Source organism: Polypterus senegalus, chromosome 1, assembly GCF_016835505.1.
Source record: "Polypterus senegalus isolate Bchr_013 chromosome 1, ASM1683550v1, whole genome shotgun sequence".
Lineage (NCBI taxonomy): Eukaryota > Metazoa > Chordata > Cladistia > Polypteriformes > Polypteridae > Polypterus > Polypterus senegalus.
In genome coordinates, this window is record NC_053154.1 from 27,535,758 (window position 1) to 27,561,026 (window position 25,269).

The 25,269-nt window shown below is 38.5% G+C and overlaps 1 protein-coding gene across 1 annotated transcript in view; it reads right to left on the minus strand.

Annotated features, from left to right (window-relative positions):
* Nucleotides 1-6,170: 6,170 nt before the first annotated feature.
* Nucleotides 6,171-25,269, minus strand: part of si:ch211-63p21.1 — a 74,027-nt gene continuing 54,928 nt past the window's right edge. Inside the window, exons 3-6 of the mRNA XM_039745145.1 lie at nucleotides 21,410-21,490; nucleotides 14,875-14,960; nucleotides 11,806-11,977; nucleotides 6,171-6,502 (exon numbers count right to left, since the gene is read on the minus strand). Coding sequence (XP_039601079.1) covers nucleotides 6,299-6,502; nucleotides 11,806-11,977; nucleotides 14,875-14,960; nucleotides 21,410-21,490 — 543 coding nt within the window. The 3' untranslated portion in view covers nucleotides 6,171-6,298. The remainder of the gene's footprint in view (nucleotides 6,503-11,805; nucleotides 11,978-14,874; nucleotides 14,961-21,409; nucleotides 21,491-25,269) is intronic.

The window sequence follows — 25,269 nt, forward strand, 5'->3', positions numbered from 1 at the left end:
GTATAAACTAAAATCTAGATGCATAAATCTGTGCGTACGCAAACTTCCAGGTTCTTCTGTTACATAAATCCCAGTCACCGTGAAAAGTAACGCACGTGCACACACCTGCTGTCCCGCCCCAACTCCTCCAAGAATTACGCCTCTTTGAATATGTAAGTCAATATAAATAGCCCTTAAGCTCAGCGTTCTGTGAAATGACAATGGCAAAAGCACGGGGGAAAATATAAGAATTTCAGCGAATACCAAGTGGAGGCAAAGGAAAAACATTATTTGTTGGTTTAAACATTGGTATAAACAAGAAAAGGAAGTTTATCGAGTGTCATGGCGCGTCGGGGAAACTCGAAAGCTCAAGTTCACAAAGTCACACAGTGCTCGAAATAAAAAAGAAGTTGTCACATATCAAAGTTGCCATGAAAAGGCAAGTCGTAGCCCACCGTCTGAGTGTCATATGAAAGCTAGGGCACAGAGGGAAAAAAGGCACACAGAGGGGAAAAAGCACGAAATGTCAACTTTAATCTCAAAATTTCCACTTTAATCACGTAGTTTATTTTGTCATTAAAGTAGAACATCATAAACTTAATCTTAAATTCATTTAATTAACTAGTTTCTCAAATCTCATCGTAACTAAAGTAGTACGTTAAATGCTTTGTTTTGTTTTTGATCTTCTATGTGCTCTATGTGTGTGAATCACTACGTGCTTCCGGGCTTTCTCTTCCTCCGACAGGACACAGAATCCATTACATTCGTGATATTACAGCTCTCTGAATAACTAAAATACTGAAATGTATGCGTGATATCATTTTTATGATGATAGGACTTAAAGCACGTTATTAAACATGGGAACATGGTGGCGCAGTGATTGTGCGCGACCTTCGATGAAATAAGTTATTGCAGCAGTACTGTCTCTTTCAAATGTACTAACCCCCAATTCCTGTTCTTCCTTTTCTTTCTCCAAATACCCAATCGCCACACAATCAGCTCTGTAATAGACGTTAAACCATCTGTAAGCTTACAACGCCAATTTTTCAAAACTTTTAAGGAACATTGAACAGTTCAAATAGGAAGCATGGCTGAGGCAAAGTGTGCTTGATGCTGTATACCGATAATTCTCTTTTCGATCAGCTGCTCCGAGTGGTGCAGTGAGAGTAATATGGAAAAAGATGATTCGCTGTGGCAACCTTAACGGGAGCAGCTGACAGAAGAAAAAGAAGGTGCAGTGAGAGTAACGACGCTAAAGCAGCTATGGTGTTTGGAATAGTTTGACCATTATATTGTTACAGGTTAATTACAGTCAGATGCATTAAACTAATAAATAATATGCGGTTAATTTCAGTGTATTTATAAAGCTGCGTCACGGATGTGGACCTGAAAACGAAAGGATAACCACACAGGAACAGTAGCACTGCTTTGACGCTGAGTGCTGCCAGTCTGCAAAACCAAGCGGAGAATTTGCAAACGCCAGGCTATGACATTTCAAAGACTTTGAGGCTTCGCTGATCGGCTCCAATGTGACATTGCTCTGATGATTCTCGTATGTTGAACCCAAGCCTGTGTGATAATAACATGGATTGTTCATAAAATGTGTTAAATTAGGGTTTTGATTTTTATTTTGTCAGAGTTTATTTTTTATTTGATTTTGTCCTGTGTGATGCACTAAGACACATCACATGATCACTTTCGCCATGCTGGTGACATCAATGGAACTTCTACTATAAATATGGTGGTGGCGCCACTTAGCACTATCCCTTGGTTTGATAAAAAATCAATAAAAAGACTTTACAATAGTTACCTTCTTTCAAGTACGCCAAGTGCCATTTCTGTTTTGAATTCTTCTTGTTCTGCGGTGGGTTGGCACCCTGCCCAGGATTGGTTCTTGCCTTGTGCCCTGTGTTGGCTGGGATTGGCTCCGACAGACCCCCGTGACCCTGTGTTCGGATTCAGCGGGTTGGAAAATGGATGGATGGATTCTTCTTATTTCCTGACTGATTCTCAGTTTGCCCCTGGTTTTGACCTTGGCCTGTTCCTCACTGTGCTTCTGCATCATGTTTATCTCCTGGCATCACTGCTTGAATGGTCTCTGCCCCTCTGGAGTCCTGTATTGGAGCATCAATACAGTCACAGAAATCCGGTTTCTAAAATGTCATGTAAACCCTTACTCTGTTTAGAGAAACTGGGTTACTGGTCTTGTGGACGAAAACTCAGACCCGACAGCAGGTGCGGTTATAAAGCAGCTTTATTTTCAGAGTCACGGTGAGAAGAGTTTCAGAAAAGCAGACAATCAAATATACATGACAGCATCAGGGCTCTTCTGAACCCCGTCTGTTGGGTGGGGTCCAGTTTTATACCCCTAGAATGCGTGATTTAATATCATTATAAAATGCAACAGTCAACACATTTATTATACACAAACCTTGAGCCCCTTTAACATCCCTTGTAAAACTTGATTTCTTGGCTCCTTTTGTTATGGCGTTCAGATGAAAGCTAAGGGAAAATGTGATACGGCAGACACATGTGTGGAATGCTCAGACCTTGAGTTCTTTGCACAAATATTATTCTGTTTGCTAAAAAAAAGCATGCTATTACATGGTTTTGTAAAGCTTACTTCTCAGACATGAATTAGTACAAGGGAACGAAGAGAACATTCGTCTTCCACAGTCTCTGAGAAAGGTTAACACATGAGGATGTCTCCATCAGTAACCCAGTTAGAGTAACCAGGTTATAGTGAAGGCTTTTGTAGTCTGTGCATGTCTGTTGCACTCTGACAGGCTGCGCATGTGTTTACTTCTTTCACGATTTCAGGCTACATGCAATCCAGCAACTAAAATGTACTTTGTATTAATAAAGTGTCAGTTTAGTTTTAATCTGCTATTTTCCATAGATATGAGTTGAGTGTAATTGGGTGACACAGGGGCCAGTGTGTGAATCTTTAGACACTCAGATTTAGGATGTAAACAGGTGATGGATGTTATTTACTTCACAGCACATGAAGGACTAAACGTATTTATAAAACACAAGAAAACTGTCACAGACTCCATGCTTGTTTTCGGATTTATTACAGTCAATGGTGACATTGTTGACACAGTTTAACTCTTTTGGAGCGGATGTTGACTTTTGTCAAAATTCAGGGGTAGAGGACGGTAATTAGCCGTCAACTGTGACAAAACTCACTGTTATGTTTTACTTCGACTCTCTTTGCTAGAAGGAAAGTTAGCTTTGTTGATTTGACCTCGATGCGTGACTAACGAAGAGCAAACATTCTCTAAAATGACATCGACTTCTGGCAAGAGAGCGAAGCAAAAGCACAAAGCAAAATACTCCATGGACGACATTTTGCATGTTATTGCCGAATTGGACTCTGACTTGTCGGACTCCTATTTTGATGCAAGAGATCTGAAGATGGAGATTGAAAACGAAAGTGAGGTGCCGGCTTCAGCTGATGGGTCCCCAACAACAACAACAACATTTATTTATATAGCACATTTTCATACAAACAGTAGCTCAAAGTGCTTTACATATTAAAGAATAGAAAAATGAAAGACATAATTATAAAAAATAAATCAACATTAACATCGAATAAGAGTAAGGTTCAATGGCCAGGGGGGACAGAAAAAACAAAAAAAACTCCAGACGGCTGGATCAGCCCCAGCTGATCGTGTTGTGCCTATAGCAACGATTACCTGGGAGGACCACCACTTACAATGACAAGAGGTACAAACCAGATTGCGTTGCACTGCCACGCATTCCTGCCAGCCATCGAGCTGCCCCTGCACAGCCACCGGAGACGCGGAACACGCACCGACAGCAGCCACGGCAACAGATGTTTTACTCTGATTTACATGTGAAACCTTTGCTTTGTGTGCTTTTCAGAAAAGTGAGCTGCCTGCAAAAAATATTCAGCCCTCAAAGAGTTAATGACATTAGAGCATTTTGGAGAACTGCATAAGCGGACTCAGACATGCTTTTCAGGAAACCAGGATTCTGCCCTGTCAACACACTCAATGAAAATAAATGGATAATAATGTCACAATCTGTGGGGAAGTCCCTGCGAGAAGGACCTCATAGCTTCTTTTCTCACTGAAAAAACACAAATGGAGACACAGTTATGAAAAGTATTTAGTTTATTGTAAATAAGAAAGCAAATGTGGAGAGATACAGAAAGAAATCTGAAAGGTAAAAAGAAACCAAACCAAAGAAAACCCCCGCTGCCCCCTCTCAAGTGCTCTTGTCTGCCCTTCTGCCCCATCCCAAGTGTCGCACAAGAGCACTCCCTTTCTTGATTCTCATCTCTCGGTGTCACAACACTCTGGCACATCGATGACCCTCTCCAAATCATTTGTCTCTCAAATCCAGATTTACTTGCACTCGGACCTTAAACCTTTTTTGGGGACTCACTCGTTTGCCTCTCATGTTTCTGCATCCCCTGAACTCTGTGCAGCACATTACCCTCAGTTAATTATTCCATTAAAGCACTTGACTCCTCTAAGTCAGGGACTGCAGCTTGACAGGAGACCACTGGCTTCACATCTGTCACTCCCAGCCTCACCCTTAAATGAGCAAATGTATTCCAGCTTTCCCAGCTAGTAGCCCACTGCGGACACCAGTCTAAAACCACAAAAATAAAGTCTTAATTGTATGTACAGTATAGTGTGCATTTGTCTACTAGTTATGCTGAAGCCTTTTAAAATGCTAAACCCAAACTGAAAAGAACAATAAAATACTGATGGAATAAAAAAATACAATACAATATATACATTTGTAAATTTCAATTGCAACAAAATGTATTAATTCCATTTTGGATAAAATCAGTAAAATACTATAATTAATCAACAGATTTACAGTACAGATGAAAGTTCCTTTCTGTCAGAAATGTCTTGTTTTCATATTACAATAAAGTAATGTGTCTGCTTTAAATACTCAAACCACAGTATTTATTTGTTTAAATGTTAGATTACATACAATAAGATGTAACACAAAAACTAACATATCAGTTAAACTGTCATAAGCACAGAAATCAAGAATTTCAAAACGATTAAAGGTGAAGTTCAAACCTTTTGTCACATGGGCTCATTATAACACTTACCAGGTCCTGTGTCTCTGTCCCTTCTCCTTTTTAAAGGATGTTTGTCACTTGAATAAAAGACAAAAAAAATCATCCGCATTTACTAACTTTGCTGCCTTATTCCCATTCAGTGTTAAAACTGCATGTCTCATAAACACAGTGCTCTTACATGTTGCTCAGACTGAGTCTTGTTGTGTTTTACTCTCATTGACTATTTGAGGAGCTGAATTATTCATTTATTTAGCAGTTTAATGATGATCAGAATTCAGAAGTTAGTCTGCAGGGAGAGCTTTAAAAGTTTAAATACTGTATCTTGGACCAGGGATAGCTCAAGATGGAGAATTGGTTGCAGAGGTAACCCACAGAGTGCAATGTGGATGAAACAATTAGAAGATATCAGAAGTATTGTGTTTGATTGAAGAAAATGCAAAGGTTAAATGTTGGGTTTTTAAGACAGCAATGATGTATGGAGCTGAGACACGGGCAGTAAAAGGAGCCCAGGAGAAGACGTTAGATGTGCCAGAAGTGAGAAAGTTGAGATGGATGTTTGGATATAAAAAGAAATGAGACACTTAGAGGTAAACTTTTTCTATCCTCTTAAAGACTAGGAGTTGAAGAGGTTGAAAGACAGCTAACAACAATATGACAGATATACAGTATGGTCAAGGACTTGTCACCTACGGGTAAAGTGAAACATATTTCAGTTTCATTCCACATAATAAAATATTGGCCAGCAATATTTTATGACTATAATCACAGGGAACAGAGTGTACTGGACACATCAGTTTGTACATTTTGGAAAAGTAATATATGATACGCTATTCACGGAAGAGTAACTCAGTTTTACTTTCCAAGTTAGAAATGGTATCGACACAGGACCTTGCAAGCATTATAATGAATCGAAATGTTAAAAATGTGAATGTCCTCTGTAAGTCCACAACTACATGCTCTTCATCTGTCAGCCCACTGAATCAGATAGCAAGCGACAAAAACTAACACACCAGAAAAAATGCAAAACTGGATGAGTAACTGCTAATAAGCCAAGGTAGAGTTTGGAGGTATAGCTTCTTAAAGTAAGAATAACAATACAAAACTATTAAAAATGAGACAATTAACTCAACAGACACACTTTATTACTGAAAATTAAAAGAATCAGGATTGTGGTATTAGGATTTCTTTTATCAGGCACATTAAGCAGCAGTCTTTCTGAAGCACAATTGAGGCCAATTTGTATTGGTCTTACCCACTAGCCAATGGCAAGACATATATCAAAAAGACGACAGTCACAGGCAGAATAAAAAAGGAGATGGCAAGGGACCAAGTAAAGGTGTGGAACAGAGAGTGGCTTGCTGCTGCTTTGCATCGTTTAGGGCTGGGAGAGTCTCTTTCAGAAATGGCTGTCGATTTACCCAGAACCAGTGGACGCATCTGGGAGATACTTTCCTGCATGAAAAAAAAAAATCACAATAAAATGAAAGCCACTATAAAAACTATAACAAATTATTACACTTGCCAAAGCATATCATTAAAGACGGGTAGAATGCAATATCAAAAAGGACATTGTTAGCTTTTTTCTGAAGAGGTCCTCCATCCATCCATCCATCCATTTTCCAACCCGTTAAATCCGAACACAGGGTCACGGTGGTCTGTTGGAGCCAATCCCAGCCAACACAGGGCGCAAGGCAGGAACCAGTCCCGGGCAGGGCGCCAACCCACCACAGGACACACACACCCTCACCCACACACCAAGCACACATTAGGGACAATTTAGAATCGGCAATCCACCTAACCTGCATGTCTTTGGACGGTGGGAGGAAACCGGAGCACCCGGAGGAAACTGAAGAGGTCCTTTTATCAGTAATTACACCTTGTCTGAAGAAGGAGCCTGAGTTCCCTCGAAAGCTTGCATATTGTAATCTTTCTAGTTAGACAATAAAAGGTGTCATTTTGCTTAACGTCTCACCACATCCATACTGGCTAACAAGGTACAACACCCTAGTACTACAGACATGTTTTTTTAATTAAATCTTTGCATATTTTTTATATTGGTTTATCAAAATAACATGGATCTGGTGTAACATGACAACAGTGTAGTTGTTAGTGGCAGTTGCTGACTGCCTGTGTGCTAGAATGTTACTGCTACAATTTTATAAAACTTTCCTCAGGATTTCAAGTTATTGATTATGGAGTGAATAGTGTACTTTTGCTCTTTGGTTATGAAGAAGACTTCTGATGTGTAGTACTTTGAGCGCTGTCTATCCATTAGAGGAATACTCCATGCAAAACTTATGTTCTGTAATATATTACTTAACTGTTGGAGTTGTAGTGTATAGTGATGGCAGAAAAAATATTTTAATGTTGTTACTTCATGCACAATGGAGATAATACAATTTCTGATACAATAGGCATCTATGGTGGCCAACACGGAATAAACATCAAAAACATCCATAAAAAAATCTCATGTGACTCATGTTTCATAATTCACATTCAATATGATTGCAACGCTCCAGGCACATTGTATTTTTATTGAATTATTTTTAAATAAACCACTTTCCCAGAAAATGCTCTAATGAACTAAATAAGAACAAACTCAAATGCAACCCATCATTTGAATTGAAGACTCAACTTCCCCTTCATTCATTGGTCAGGAGTCATGTCCAGTAACAGTTAATTCATTGGATAACATTGCAGTTTACATGATATTAATAGTGCAAAGTTCACGGGGAGATGTGTGCAACGAAAGATTTAAAATGAAGGAAAGGCAATTGAAAACATTATCAGGAAGAGAATATGCCTCGCAATTGTGCAGATCACAGACACTTAACTCTTAGATGTATACCTCAGGCCGTTAATGACTCGTGATTTCATGTTTTTAAATTATTTGATGCAGCTCTGTTTTAATCTCTCAGATATGCCTCATACTTTTTATCCATACCAGCAAACAAATCCAAAATAGTGTATATTTGGTTTTTACAACCATTTATGTGCAAAAATGTTAAAGGGTCGCTATCGGCCCGAGAATATAAAAGCATTATTAAATATGTGCCTATCTGCATATGACTGAATGCTACCATTCAAACATAATGTTTGAAATTCTCTCAAATTATTTGATAACAGCTTGATGCCGTCTCAAAGTTATGCCTCATACTTTTCATCTGTAACAGTTTCCCACCCACCCTTTCTTCTTTATGAGTATTTATGTTTGAGAATGGTATCAGGTCACTTTGGAATGTCTTTATTGAGAACTGCAGGATAAACTAAATGGCTAGTGCATATGTCACAACTGATAAACAGCTTATTCCATTTAGAGGACGCTGTGGTTTTCAACAGTATATACCAAGAAAGCCTAATAAATATAGCTTGAAACTGTTTCTTATGTGTGATGTTTTAAACGCTATGTTTCCAAAGGACTACTATATGTTGGTCATGAAAGCACTCAGCACCTTGTTGGTCTGGCAGATAAGTTGTGAGGGCATTAACAGAGCCAGTACACAACTCTGGCATAAATGCAACTACTGATAACTAGTTTACAAATGCCGAATGGTAGGTGATTTGCTGCTATAATGAATCAGACTATTTGGAACAGTGCACAAGAACAAACCTGAAGTTCCCAAGAAATCTTTTCCATGCAAGATCAGAACTCCAGGGTCGAGTCTGTTTGGTTTTTGCCAAAAGATGGCCATGGTGTCTTATGTGTCAAAGAAAAGCAATGCAGTTGCTCTGCTATCAACTATGTGTGACAAGAACTAGATTGATATACAGTATATGGAAAGTCTGTCATGATCATTGACTATAATAAGTCAAAAGGTGCTCTGGGTCATGTTGAGCAATTGTGACACAGCTACAGTGTTCAAAAATGAACAAAGCATTGACTTTTCACATATTTTTGTAATTGCCTAAACCTTTCAGGAATAAATGCACTTATTATTTTAATGTCAAAGTTTCCAGATTGGCACACTACATGGACACACAAACAACATATTTCCTGGAGAACCCAGGCCTTCAGCTACTGTGACCTTGGCTGGAAAGAAGAATTCAGGTTCATGGGCTTCCAAATGCAACAGCAAATGCATTGAAGGTCTGTGGTGTAGTGAGGGACACACCTAACAAAACAGCTCAACCACCCAAAAAGCACAGAAGACTTCACATATCATCACTGGACTGCAAAATGGTGAATTGCTATATGTGTGCCAAGAATCATGTTGAAATGACCATAAAATATCATTGTGGTTTGTGATTATTATGTTGAGCAACACTATCAATCAGAAATTAGTCATTGTTACTATACATAAATGCAAATATCAGTTATTTTTGCTGTTATTAGGCTAGGCAGGAAAATATTAAAAACTAATATTATTAAATATTCATAAAGAATTACAAATGTTCAGAAACTGTTCAGATTGTTCATTGATGAAAGATTCAATACATGTTTGCAGTGCAAGAGTCATTTGTGGTTTGATTTTTACAATTTATATGCCAGGTCTCAAAAGACCCAGATATGTAATAGTGTTTGTTGAATGACTCATGCATGCAATGGTTAAACAAGCAGAAGGTTAAAAAATCCCAAGGTACTTCAGTTATAGATATAAATATAAAAGTAACAACTTTATGGGGGTTTACAATTCAAATGCTTGTTTGTGTCTGGATGTGTTCCATTTTCCTTCAAAAGAATATTTCTAGAAGTGGTTTATTTAACAAGGTTTTATTAAAACTATTGTGTTTGGGATGCTATGAGCATATGTCTGGGTAACTTGACATGCAGATTATAAGACAAAAGTAACGTGACATTTTTTCATGAGTTTAATAGTGTTGCTGTTGGTTACCTCAGACACTTATTCTATCAGAAATCGTGTTAGCCATATATAAGTAACATATTAAAATATAACTTGGTGGAGTATTCCCTAAACTGTGATTCAAGTTAGTGTTTATACTTAATCTTTGCCACGTGCAAGTTATTATCAAGTGCTGTGTTACATCATTTATTTTTCATGGACAAATCTCCAGTTGTTATAGGTGCTGGAAGCAAAAGTTTATTCCCCAGATGAAAATGTCACAAGTAGATTAGTCACTAAGGTGGAAATAGATCTGTCTTTGCCCATATCAAGTATGGTTAGAGATAGAGAAATACCCAAAGACCCAAATGCTGAGGACATAAATTCAGGAAAATGGAAATATGAAAACACTGAACCTGAAGAAGTATTACAGGAGCATAACAGTTGTTTCTATCAAAAGGATAAAACTGAGCTGTTTTACCTGTTAATAAATTGTCCTAGCTAGTTTGAAGGATCTCTAGAAGAATAACCTTAGTGGAATTCAGAAATCATGAATGAATCATAACATCATGAATAAATCGTAGCATCACATCACCATAGAATGAAGGCACAACAGCAAGTGGGAGGCACCGCCAGGGGTATGACAGGCCCCAAATTCCAATGAGGTACCTCCAACATGTCCTAATTCAACTTCGTGCGTGTCCCACTACCTCTCTGTGTTTAACAATTCTTAAATGTTTAACTTTATACAGTATTCTAATATGTATTTCACAACAACTACTTTGGAAAATTCAGCTGAAAAAGTTTATAAAACCTGTCATCACTACTTTTTTAATTTTATATAGGCAAATATCACTTTCTTTAATTTTTTTGGTTCCTTGTATTACATCAAAGATGTTATTCCAGGTTATTTATTCACATTTCACCAATTAGCTATATAGTCCTTGACATAATCAATGTAGAGGTGACTGTGAGACTGGCCAGTGAATCGGTACAGCAACAGCAGGTTTGTTGTTGTATGTTGTACGAGACTGTAATGATGAAGGAGAAATTAAGTCCTCAGATGAAGGTTGTGATTTACAGGTTAGTTTAACTGCTGGACACTCCATGAGATCATTAGAAGCTTGTGAATGCAGAAGAACTTTGGGGTAAACTAACTGCTTTTCCAATTCAAGAAGGGTCATTCGAGGTGGTTTGAGTATACCCCCAGGCATCTCTCACTGAAATGGTGTTTGGTGAAGTCTAATAGAACAAAACTAAATAGCAGATTCTGGACACATTTCTGTTGTTCTGGAAGTGTCTGGGGATTTGTTTCTGAGGATAGAGTCACCATGTCAGTCAAGTTCAGTTTAGCAGGTGGCAACTGTGACCCTCACTAGAAAAACTGGATTGAAAATGAAGTGGAGAGAAGAAGTCAAAAATGATTCCGCTCTTTTACCTGTTATCTATTAACTAATGATTATGATTATTATTATTATGATTATTAATACCTAACACACTATGTCTCCTTGCTAGATTCAGATATTGTAGTTATTATGTGTAGTCATGTTTGTTCATTCATGAAGATAAAATGGCTTTATTATGTATTTAGGAGACAAACATCACAGAAGCAAATAGCAAAGAACACACTAATCTCGAAAGAAGAGGATTAATTTCCATAAAGACATTTTTGGGCCTATTTAATTCTTAAAATGTTTCTTCTGAGGTAATATTTTGGGTGATAAACACAATCCATTTAAGCCTATTAATAATAAAGTATTTATAACCATGGAGTGACACCACTACATAACAATTGCTGGTGACATCATTATGCACATTTACCGGGTGACATAATGGAAACAAATAGCGGAAAGTTCTTAAAAAACAGTGAATTGAGAAATGACTATCATAATGCTAAATGATCCTTGCGCGCTTTCAAACCCTGACAGTACTGAACATTTAAAAATCACAGTTGATTATAATTGACCACCACACCTCTATTATTGGTTTGTTGGGCCCATGATGAGGACTCAGCCTAAGGTTCCAGCGGTGTGTCCTTTGGTTTCGCCCTCCATCGTCTTCACTCTCCGTTGTATCTTGCTTGACAATCCGCGGCCTTCGTCTTCGCTTGGAACTTACTCGCTGCAGGGGCTGAGTCTCTTGTAACCTAAAAAATAAAACAAACCAAGCAGTATTTTGGGGTACCATATGATCCTCTGGCTTAGTTTAAAAAAGATTCTTAAACCACATGAACTTCATGAATTTGTTGATATAAATTTCTGTATCATTATGATTTGCTGTTTAGTCATTCATTAAATACTAATTTTTGGTTTTAAATTCTTAAATTTGCTAAAAAACAAGACAAAAAGGAACTCAATTGTTTCATTACTATTTCTTGTAAATACCTGAAAATATGTCACTTGAGTCAGTGCTGCAAGGTGTCATTTGAAGCGAGGTTGGCTGTGATAACTAAGCTGGTGACCTTGTAAACACATCAATCTCTTTAGAAAGTAGGCAAGTTTTAGTCACTCCTTATACTCTAAGTTTTACCCACATGGTCTTAACTTGGACTCTGCTCTATCGCAGCTAAAAATACAAGGCTATAATCCTATGTCAACACTGTTCTCCATGCTCACTTTTCATCTACACTACCCCTGAGACATTTTAAAACGCTCTCCAGAGCTCCATTTAGTCTGAAAATGCCAGCTCAGTGTTCCCATGTTAATGGGTAAAAATGTAGAATTTTGAACATGCAGACTCTAATCAAACTCTGATTGTTTCATGTTTATTGCATGGCCCTTCCCTGATTGAATCCTGCTCATTACAGCGTCTTATTCCTTGATTGGTCACCCTTAATAGAAGAAAACAATATTCTAATATGGTGGACATAGAGGAGTTGATTTCATTGACGATTATTGTGTTGCGTACCTGTATGCATCCAAATTATGTTTTGTACAGTTTGAATTCTGCATACTTGTGCAAAAGTCAAATAATTTACCAGTCGCTACAGTTTTACGATTCCCTTCAAGGAGAACATTTTCTCTTTGCATTTCCTCTGACGTGTGCATGCCCAGCGTTTTTGGTTATTTTAGTGTGGGTGGAGATACTTTCGTAAATGATGTGAAAAACAGTAGTGTGGACAGAGATTGTTTCTCTTTAAAGCTGCTATTTTTAAATGAAAACATTTTTAGCTGAAGTGATTTTTATTGGCTTTTAATTTTACAGAATAAAGTGTCACTGTCACTTATTATAGAATTAATGCACATCAAATGTTTTACACTCTGTTACTTCCTAATCAAAGTCAGCTATGCTGTACTTCCCATTATTCAACTGAAACTTGTCACTAACATTTGTCTGTAACATTTGTCAAATTATTCCAAGTTGCTCTATCAGCAATATGCCAACTCCGATCTGGCCATACTTAGGGAACTCATGATGAAGGAATACACTCCCAGCTTAGGTGATTTTAAGGGCAGCAATGTCACTGCCACATTATAACAGACTCATGCACAGAATAAAAGTAAAATTTGCCAGGTATACTAGTTGTAAATAAATTCAATATTATTAATTGTAATTGCATTCCTTTATGCTAAAAATGTACTGCATAATTCACAAATTCTCTATAAAATATGTGTGCTGTCCTTTTACAATAAGGCTCTTCTTATGTTTTAATATTATGATTGCACTTCATGATCGTGTTCGCTATGAAAGACACAACATCAAAAATACTGCTTACTGTATATATTTGCTTATCTATGTGTTAAAACTTATACAGAAAGTTGTACAGTAAATAGTGACAGAAAATGATATGCAGAAAAAAACAATGGCCTCATCTTAAAAATGTAAATATAAAAATAAAATATTTTAATGTCCAATATACTACTTACAAAGAGATCCAACTGTAAATAAAAGAAAAAGAATGACGGAAAATACTTTAACCTAAGGATATCAGAATAATGGAATTTTGATATTGAATGCCATAACCCTATGATGGACTGGCGCCCTGTCCAGGATTTGTTCCTGCCTTGCGGCGTATGCTAGCTGGGATGGGCTCCAGCACCCCCCGAGACCCTTGTCTGGATTAAGTAGGTTAGAAAAAGATATGATATGATACTAATACCAATATGATTTTTACCATAATCAATAACTATTTGATACACAGAAAAAACAGAAATACCACAGCTTTTTATTAAAAGTACTTCCATTACTCAAGTGAACAATATTGTGCCTTTTTCTGTAATAGAATATGAGATATATAGACATCTATATCTATGTATGGAGTGGTGGACCGCTGGGGCCCTTACCTGGCCAGAACACCTCGATTATTAAAGGACGGGGGGAGACAGCTTATTCCGGACACTATCTTCCCCAGAATGCTACAGGGCAGCCCCCCTGACTTACAGGAGGGACACAGGTTTGGAGCATGGAAGCACAACCCTGCCAGACCCCGTGCCCACCACTAGGGGGAGCCTGAATGTTTCCCAAACCCTACTTAGCAGCACTTCCTCCACACCGTGTGTTGCCAGAAGAAGTCCGTTGATGTTGATAAAACCCACATCATAGACGTGAAGCTAAAAAGAAAAGCAGACCACAGAAACAGTAGCACTGCTCTGACGCTGGGTGCTGCCAGTTTGCAAAACTGAGCAAAATAGTGCATACGCAAAGGGGGACCCTGCTGTGAAAATGTGTGTGGTTTTACATCTTAAAGTGAGCAAGGAAACGGGTGTATGCAACATTTATACATAAGGCCCCTAGATAGATGTAATACAAATACCAGGTTTTTAAACCTTTTATGGTTTTCTGTTGCAAACAGCAGTGTAAAACTAACTGTCTAATTGTGGCTACTGTCCAAAGAACTTAACTGTCTGAATTTAAAGCTCTCCTTTTTAAAATATTGTCAACTGTAGGTAACAGTAATATTTTGTACCAAGTTTATTCCAATAGTCATCACAAATGGAACAGCATGTTTACATTTGATAAAAACACAGTAAGCTTTGTTCAAACAGTACAAAAACAATTTGCAGTCAAATAAATCTCTACCCATAAAAGTATTTTTTGGCTCACCGGCTCTCTGCATCCTCAACATCTGCGTCTGCATCGCTCTCACCAGGCAAACAAGTATGTGTAGTCTCTGGTTCTGTTAGGAGTTCCTATAAAAAACAGACGAAATAGCATATAACTTTTATACATTGAGTTCATCTTCTGCATATAACAGTAAATTTATATCATCTTCTGCTTATAATAAAAATCTGGCATCCACCATGGAATATAAATATACCTCTTTATCTGAACACAACAGCTTAGTAATAATTATCATTTTATGGTGTAATTCACACTAGATTTCAAGAATGCCCAGCAAAATACCAGAAGTGGAGTAAATGTGGGTTTTAGCAGGATGAGAAGCATAAACTATAATCAATAATCAGTACATTTCTATGTGTCAACCATACACCCCAGGGCTCACAGATGCAAACCACATTCAGGGCAATCCCTCGGCAACACTTTCTTCTTGGAAAAAGCATATGCTGGGCTGCAGTGCGTCCCACCGATCTGTAAAACTCAACTATATTAGATATAAGTTGGAGCTCCATTTCTGGCCCTTTTAACATTAGGACATTAAAAAATTAGAAAAGTTGTGATGAGAACAGCCCATTCTGTTCTCCTAGCGTGTCCAAGGAGACTGTCCATCCTATTCATATAGATTATCTAAAATAACATGAAGTGGAGATCTGAAGTTACCTAAAGTTCTACTGCTTGGTAATTTATTAATATATGTTTGTGATTCTTTATGTAATGAAAAACTTTTTAACATTTGTATGAAATTTGCTCTTAACAAATTTGGAAGAAAATATTTTAGATTAATAACTGGGATCTACTATGCTAATCTATACTAATAAAAGGTAACGCCCTCACTGACTGACTGACTGACTGACTGACTGACTGACTGACTGACTCACTCACTCACTCACTCACTCACTCACTCACTCACTCACTCATCACTAATTCTCCAACTTCCCGTGTAGGTAGAAGGGTGAAATTTGGCAGGCTCCGTCCTTACAGATTACTTACAAAAGTTAAGCAGGTTTAGAAATTCTACGTGTAACGGTCATAACAGTCGACAACGTCCGCCACGTTAAACTTTCTTATTTATGGCCCCATCTTCACGAAATTTGGTAGGCGGCTTCCCTGCGCTAACCAAAACCGATGTACATACTTATTTCGGTGGTATGACGCCACTGTCGGCCGCCATATTGAACTTTCCAACGTCACTAATTCTCCAACTTCCCGTGTAGGTAGAAGGCTAACCCCATCTTCACGAAATTTGGTAGGCGACTTCCCTGCGCTAACCAAAACCGTTGTACGTACTTATTTCGGTGGTATGACGCCACTATTGCCCATATTGAACTTTCCAACGTTACTAATTCTCCAACTTCCCGTGTAGGTAGAAGGCTGAAATTTGGCAGGCTCATTCCTTACAGCTTACTTACAAAAGTTAAGCAGGTTTCATTTTGAAATTCTATGTGTAACGATCATAACGGTCAACAACATCTGCCATGTTAAACTTTCTTATTTATTGCCCCATCTTCACATAATTTGGTAGGCTGCTTCCCTGCGCTAACCGAAACCGATGTATGTACTTATTTCGGTGGTATGACGCCAATGTCGAAAGCCATATTGAACTTTCCAGCGTCATTAATTCTCCAACTTCCCATGTAGATAGAAGGGTGAAATTTGGCAGGCTCATTCCTTACAGCTTACTTACAAAAGTTAAGCAGGTTTCATTTAGAAATTCTATGCGTAACAGTCATAACGGTCGACAACGTCCGCCATGTTAAACTTTCCTATTTATGGCCCCATCTTCACGAAATTTGGTAGGTGGTTTCCCTGCGCTAACCGAAACCGATGTACGTACTTATTTCGGTGGTATGACGCCACTGTCGGCCGCCATATTGAACTTTCCAACGGTCTTTGTTACCTATGGGCCCATCTTCAAGAAATTTGGTATGCGGGTTCCCAGCGCTAACTGAATCCTACTTACATACATATATACGTCCATAGCCTACAGCTCGGTCGCCGTGTGAGGCAGCGTTGGGTCCCCGATCTCCACGCCTCCCATGTTGTTGGCTGCCTGCTTATATAAGGCCATCCGTCGCTCCGGTCTCTTCATTCTCTTCCTTACTTTGCCACGTATTCACGTCTCCCTGCTGATAACTGCAGCCTTTTTATTTAATCCACGGCTTCTCCGCTATTTTATTGTTCGTTTATTATGATTATAGTTATTGTATAGGTATTTTAGACTTAGTTTACATTGTGTAGGTGCCCATTTCCTTTATCGTTCCAACCGTACCCCCATTAACATGTCTATCGAGATGTTCACCATCGATCAAAGAACTGTCATTTACTGAGTGGTTTCCATGCCCGGAGATGGCACCTGCATTTTCCATTCTCTGTGTTACATATTGCCGTATCAGGCTCACTGTTGATATCCGGAGGAACATTATGTCTTATGTATTGAATGACTGGGACAGGTTCAAGGTGTGGACTGATGACGATACAGGAGATAATTATACTACACAGGAGCACTATAAGAATGAAATGCTTAAGCCCTTCACCAGGGCTCTAGAGTGCGACCAATTTGGTCGCACGTGCGACCTAATTTCTCAATGGTGCGACTAAAAAAAATCAAAGGTTGCACCGGTGCGACCAGCCGTTCGAGGGAAAAAAAAACGAAACTCCGTGACTCTTAAAGTCTCCCTATTGTTCAACAACAGACACACATTAGGCCCATATCGTGGTCTAAACCAATCAGAGATAGTGAAGGGCGGATCCCGCCTACCGCCCCACCGATTGGCCGTGGTCCAGATATTCCTGTATGTGTGTGTACGTTTTAAAATGCATGTGATGCAGTCAGACAGAGAGAGGTGAGTAGCCCATCAGGTAAACAGTGGATGTAGCTGCGGATTATGAGAGAAGATGAAAAGAACGATTGACAGCTTTTTAGTTAAGAATGTTAAGTTAGGGCCCGATCCGTCCGAAAATCATAACCAATGCTCTGACACGGAGCCATCAACCTCCCAAGTTATAGCAAGCCCTGGTCCGGAGACGCCATTAGATAATGAGCCACATACGATCGAGTCCGAGCCCACTGAAATTAAAAGGGTAAAGTGAATACATTTCGAAAAGAGTGGCTTGACCAGTTTCCCTGGCTAAGATACAGTAACGCCGATAATATAATGCACTGTATTTACTGTAAAGAGTGTGGGGAAGACCATGGCCAGCAGTAGTGCATTTGTGACTGGTTCTAATACATTTAGAATTGAAACGCTGAAAAAGCACAATGCATCTATAAAACACATTACATGCCACGATAAATGCACTGCTCAAGTGTCCCCTCTCCCCACTGCCTTTCAGCGGCAAGCAGCAGCAAACAGATCATAAGACGAGGTCGAGATGATAATTAAGTTTAACGTTGCCTACAATATTGCAAAAGAAGAACTTTCCTTCACTAAATTCAAGTCCGAAATAATTCTTATGAAGAAAAATGGCTTGAACGTAAACCCGATGTACAGCAATGATGTCGCGTGCGCCCAATTTATAGGAGTCATCGCAGATACATTGAAAAAAAAGACGTCTGTGCAAATTGCGAACAGTGCGTACATGGCATTCCTGATCGACGGAGACACAGATATCGCCACAAAGGAATGCGTTATTGTGTACGGTCATATCTTGCGGAGAGGAAGACCGGTGAATATACTTATTGGACACTTTGAGGTCGAGCATGCTCATGCCCAAGTCTGGAAAATTTTGATGCTAGGGAGAGTGTGGCCAGCTGGTTTAGTCAAGGCCAAAGATCAAGAAGGCCAAACTACAGGAGTTGGCCATCCGAGGGGCATGTGACTGCAATGGAGGATAGTCCATAAGACATTGAGCCATGAGATGTTCAGTTTGAAGCCCTTATAACACTTAATTTAGATTTTCTTTTTAGTTAATTTATCTTGAGATTTTTTAAGTTTAAATTTCAGCTCAGTAAAGCACTTTAGGCACCAACACTTTTTCAGTAAGTTACCGTTCTTGTAGAATTGTGCTTGCCTTCAGATAAAGAACTTTATATTGACCAGATTGTTAATCATTTACAAGTCAATATTGCCTATATGGACAGCGATTAAAAAAACAAAACAAAAAAAAAACAAATAAATAAATAAATAAATAAAGTGAACGTGTAAAATTGTGGTGTTAAATGTGATGCGGTTGAAAATTTGGGTGCACCTAACTTTTGTGCTGGTGCACCTAAGAAAAAAAGTTAGGCGCACCAGTGCAACCAGTGCAAAAAGTTAGTCTAGAGCCCTGCCTTCACCTATGGTTCTGCATGTGAGTTGATGGCTGTCGCTGAATTGTTCGGTTGTTGCTTTCAAGTGTACCAAAATGGCCAAATATTTTACACCTTTGGACAACCACCAATGCCTCTTAAACATCTTAAATTCACAGGTGACGATTTCAGTAGTGGACACTTTGCTGTTTATAAATGTTTCAACTCTCAAAAGCTGGATGCGAAGTTATCGATGAAACCGGTTGTATGCTTACAACACTTGATAGATGCCGAATGTCACTTTAACACAACAAATCCTGCAAATACATACGTAATTAAAACAAACCATGAAACTCAAACCGATTATGACAGCAGCAATCCAAGCTGCGAGATTTGAGACAAGATTACTGTTCACATGGCCAACTGTATGTTGCATGCTCAAGAGTAAGCTCAGCGCAGAACTTGGTCATATTACAACTGGAGGGCTGAACTCACAATGTGGTATACAAAGAGATCCTTAACAAATAATCATTGGTATATTTTCCCTGAGTTTAATAAAAATTTTAAGGCAGTACTTTGCCGCTGCGAAGCGCGTGTATTTTGCTAGTTCCTTTAATAATTTTAAAAATCTTAACCAGGTCCTCTCTTACTCTGTTAGCTCCAGGACCCTCCCATTTGATTATGTTGCTTAGCAACCTTTATTGTGGTGTAGTCACATGATGGAAGAGCAGTAGACATAAGTAAGCTGTGTGTACGTGTTATCCTACAGAAGGGAAGTCCAAATTTCGGAGTCGTAAATTTCTGAAGTCAGAGGTCCATGTTGGTAAACTTGGAGAAAACAAAGCTACCTGAATTATGTGAAGTGTAGTGGTGACCTTTCACCTTAGTCAATGTCTGAGTGCGCTGAAGAATGAAGGTGGAACATCACACGAGCTCCTAAAACTTTTATAGCATAAGAATGCGGACATGGTAGACTATTGAAGAAAGAGCTGCTTGAGTTGCTTATTTATTTATCTAATTTTGTCCATAATATTCCTCCAAATGCATCATGAAATACGGCTTGAAATAAAACTGTCACTTTCACTCATCAGAGTTGAGAGGTTGGGATCTAGCACATACTGTGTTTGATTGATGAATCTTCTTCTGTAAATTGCTCATGTCTAATTCAATAAGTCCATGCGGGAGATAGAGGTTAATAAAACAAAACAAGAATTAATTAGAAAAATGCTTATTTCAGAAAGAAAACTGAAGATTTACCAGAAGAAATTACAATGCTGTCAGCCCATTTAGACAACTGAAATTATTTTTGAAAACATTGAAGAACTGGTGCAATAGACTAGGCTACATTCCAGTTTAGGTGTCAAAGTCATCTGCCCTGGGTGCCCATCCTTTAACATTCCAGCTGAGTCAATATAACACTTTCATTTATGCAGTTTAAAAGTACCACGGATCGCAGATGTACATGGTGTATCAGAGAAGAAGATCACAAGGTGAATGAGCCAGTGTAAGATACGGTGACCTGTACCAACTGTATCAGTTTAGACAGAACGACACGGAAAGCCCAAAGCAGCTCCCAGTAATATTTTGAATGTAATTTTTGGAACTTGTTTTATGATTGTAAAGTGAGGTGCATATTAGCCCCATGTGGTACTGGCCATTTGGCCATATGTTGGTTGATTCTATGGGTCTTGCATAGGTCACCAGTATGCATACTTTAACTATCGGTACAAAGTAACACAAACTGATCTTCAAGTCATGGTGGCTACATGTTTTGTCAGTGTAAGGGAAGCAATGCGGGCGAAATGCATAAGAATTAGCCACGTGGAGCAGCATCGATCAAAGCAAACCTTAAAAGGCCCTCCAACAGTCAGAAAACATGAAAATCTGTGAAATAATAATAATAATAACAAAATATTCATTGCTATTTACAAGATGTTAACATCTTCTTGGCGAAAGAAAAGTGTGAACCAGCTGCACAGATTGGAAATGAAAAAGATGTGTCAACTGCAGGAAGCGGGTGCATTGGATGAAGTGAAGTGGGTGAAGTTCATTATAATAAATATTTTTTATTATTTTTCTGGTTGAAGTAATTTTTGTTAAAGTTTTCTGGATTTTTCTGTTTAATTTATTCCTCAGCCACAAAGAAGAAAAGTAAAACGCACTTACCCCGTTCTAGCACTTTCTGCCTTTTGGTTATGACTTTTTGCTTTGTTTTTGACTCCTGTTTATCTCCGGGCACATAATTTTGTACTCACTGCTATACTTAACACACTGTCACTGGAAGACAAGTACCTCAGTGCCGTAGCCCTCAGAACAGCTGGCTCCAAGTCCAATTGTACCCATTCCTTCAGCTGTGGTCTTCATCCAATACTCCTAAAAAAAGAAAAAGTTCACATAAACCATTCATTCTAAACTAGCATGCAACCAGACTGACACTCCCTGCTTCCAGTTTAAAGGCTCTGGCAGAAATTGCTGAAACAAAATAAGGACTTATTACAATGTGCATCATTAAGACCAATTTCACTTTTGAATAATGACATTAAGATACTTTCAAAAATTATAGCTAGAAGGATGGAGAAAGTGCTCCCTTTGGTAATATCACAAGATCAAACTGGATTTTTCAAGGGTCGACACTTATCCTCAAATCTTTGATGCCTGTTTAATGTAATATACTCACCAACTAAGTCAAACACCCCAGAAATATTATTATCATTGGATGCGGAAAAAGCATTTGACGTGATTGAATGGAAATACCTTTTTACTACTTTGGAGAAATTTGGATTTGGCCTGAACATTTGTGCATGGATCAAACTATTGTATACCAATCCAGAAGCTTCAATTTGTATCAACAACATTTGTTCAGCCTACTTTAAACTAGAACGAGGTACCAGACAAGGATGCCCCTTGTCATCGCTGCTGTTTGCAATCGCCATTGAACCACTGGCAGTTCACTGTCGAAATGCTGATCAGATAAAGGAGATTATAAGAGAAGGACTGGAACAGAAAATGTCTCTATATGCAGATGATCTGGTACTGTATATCTCAGACCCACAAAATTCTGTGCCTGCAGTCTGAACAGCACTCACAGAATTTCAAAAAATCTCTGGTCTCAGAATCAATCGGAATAAAAGTGTACTCTTTCCAGTGAATTCTCAAGCATATAATAGTAGATTAGATACTCTACCTTAGAGGGGTAAACATCAAAAGTAAACATAAAGCTCTTTATCAACAAAATTTCGCCGTCTGCATGGAAAAAATTAAGCATCACTTGCATAGATGGTCAACCCTTCATCTTATTCTAGCTGGAAGAATTAACGCTGTTAAGATGAATATTCTTCCTAAGCTCCTTTTTTATTTCAAAACATTCCAATATACATCAATAAATAATTTTTTAAGCAATTAGATTCAACATTAACCTCATTTATTTGGATCTCAAAACATCCACGTATTCAAAGAGCGACCCTACAAAGACAAAAGGCAGAAGGCAGCATGGCTCTACCTAACTTACAGTTTTATTACTGGGCAGCAAACATACAAGCTATAAAAACCTGGACACAAATAGATGAACATACACAGGCCTGGTCCACAATAGAACTAAAATCCTGCAGTACTTCTTTATATTCCCTGCTCTGTGCCCCAATAAATGCAAGTTATCGGCAATATACTAACAACCTAATTGTGCTTCACTCACTTAGAATATGGAACCAATGTAGAAAGCATTTTAAGATGGAGAAGCTTTTATCTGTGGCACCTCTGCAAGAGAACCACCTCTTTCAACCTTCACAAACATACACTGTTTTTAATATCTGGAAAAAATTTGGGATTAACTTGCTTAGAGATCTTTATATAGACAACGTCTTTGCATCCTATGAACAATTACATTCCAAATTTAACACATTTCTTTCACTATCTTCAAATTAGGAACTTTGTTAAACAGAACCTGCCTGATTTTCTTCATCTTACACCCTCGTCCATGCTGGAAAAAATATTGCTCAATCTCAAGGACTCAGACACCATCTCTGCAATATATAAAATTATTTTACAGTCCCTCCCTTTCAAAGATCCAAGAGGACACTGGGAAAAAGATCTCTCAATCAATATATCAGAAAAGGAGTGGAAAAGAGCAATGCAAAGAATTCACTCCATATGCTCAAAGCATACAATTATTCAACTCAAAATTATACATCTGTCTCGACTAAAACTCTTCAAAATGTTTCCAGGGCAAGATCCAACCTGCGAACGCTGCAATCAAGTCCCAGCCTCACTGGGTCACATGTTTTGGTCCTGCACCAAATTAACATCATTCTGGACCAAAATTTTGAATTACCTTTCAGACAGCCTTGGTCTCACAATCCCTCCTAACAGCTGTGTTTGGGGTTCTTTCAGATGGGCTTAAAGTGGAGAAGGACAAAGAAACTGTGACTGCATTCACTACACTTTTGGCACGCAGACTGATTTTGCTAAACTGGAAGAATCTTAACTCTCCTCTTTTAAGTCAGTGGGAAACCAATGTTCTATATTACAATGTTGTTACCCTCCCCAGGAGTGGTGAACCAACAAAGATCACTCCAAGAGCAAGGCATGTAACAGTCGGCGAGGTCACAAAGGACCCCAGGGTAACTTCCAAGCAACTGAAGGCCTCTGTCACATTGGCTAATGTTCATGCTCATGAGTCCACCATCAGGAGAACACTAAACAACAATGGTGTGCATGGCAGGGTTGCAAGGAGAAAGCCACTGCTCTCCAAAAAAAACATTGCTGCTCGTCTGTGGTTTGCTAAAGATCACGTGGACAAATCAGAAGGCTATTGGAAGAATGTTTTGTGGACGGATGACACCAAAATAGAACTTTTTGGTTTAAATGAAAAGCGTTATGTTTAGAGAAAGGAAACACTGCATTCCAGCATAAGCTCCTTATCCCATCTGTGAAACACGGTGGTGGTAGTATCATGGTTTGGGCCTGTTATGCTGCATCTGGGATAGGACGGCTTGCCTTCATTGATGGAACAATGAATTCTGAATTATATCAGAGAATTCTAAAGGAAAATGTCAGGACATCTGTCCATGAACTGAATCTCAAGAGAAGGTGGGTCATGCAGCAAGTCAACGACCCTAAGCACTCAGGTTGTTCTACCAAAGGATGGTTAAAGAAGAATAAAATTAATGTTTTGGAATGGCCAAATCAAAGTCCTGACCGTAATCCAATCGAAATATTGTGGAAGAACCTGAAGCAAGCAGTTAATGTGAGGAAACCCACCAACATCCCAGAGTTGAAGCTGTTCTGTACGGAGGAATGGGCTAAAATACCTCCAAGCCGGTGTGCAGGAATGATCAAAAGTTACCGGAAATGTTCATTGCTGCAAAGGGGGGTCACACCAGTTACTGAAAGCAAAGGTTCAGATACTTTTGCCACTCACAAATATGTAATATTCAATCATTTTTCTTAATAAATAAATGACCAACTATAATATTTTTGTCTCATTTGTTTAACTGGTTTCTCTTTATTTACTTTTAGGACTTGAGTGAAAATCTGATGATGTTTTAGGTCATATTTCTGCAGAAATATAGAAATTTCTAAAGGGTTCACAAACCTTCAAGCACAACTGTAAATGTTGCAATAGCTGAAGAGAGTTGCTGCCCCTGCTGGGTACAGAGGACAAACTAAAACAAAGACAAATGACCTTCAAAGTAAAGAAGGGCATTTCATAACAGCACAAAAATGTCAAATTCTTAATCCTTGGTTTTCCTGAATCTGGGACATGACACTTCAAGTACTAGAAGGAATGTGTAAAACTATGCTGACTAATTTATTGCTGGCACAAACTATTAAATGCTATAACAGAAAAGGAAGTTATGTAAGTAGGGTTGTGAAAACAAACTAAATAAGAATGAATCAAGAAACCAAAACATTGAGATAAATGGGGAGATGAGGCTCAGAACTGAGAACTAAAACCAAATGAAAGAATAATTTAATATTCTCAAATCAGCTTTATCCAGTTTATGTTAACTAAGACCAGAAACATCAACAGGCAGCACAGGATGCAAGGCAGGCACCAACATTAGATTGTTCAGCACAGCCTTCACTTGCTTACACTCAAAAAGGGACAATTTAGAATCATCACTTTACGCAACATGAACATAACTGATGATGTA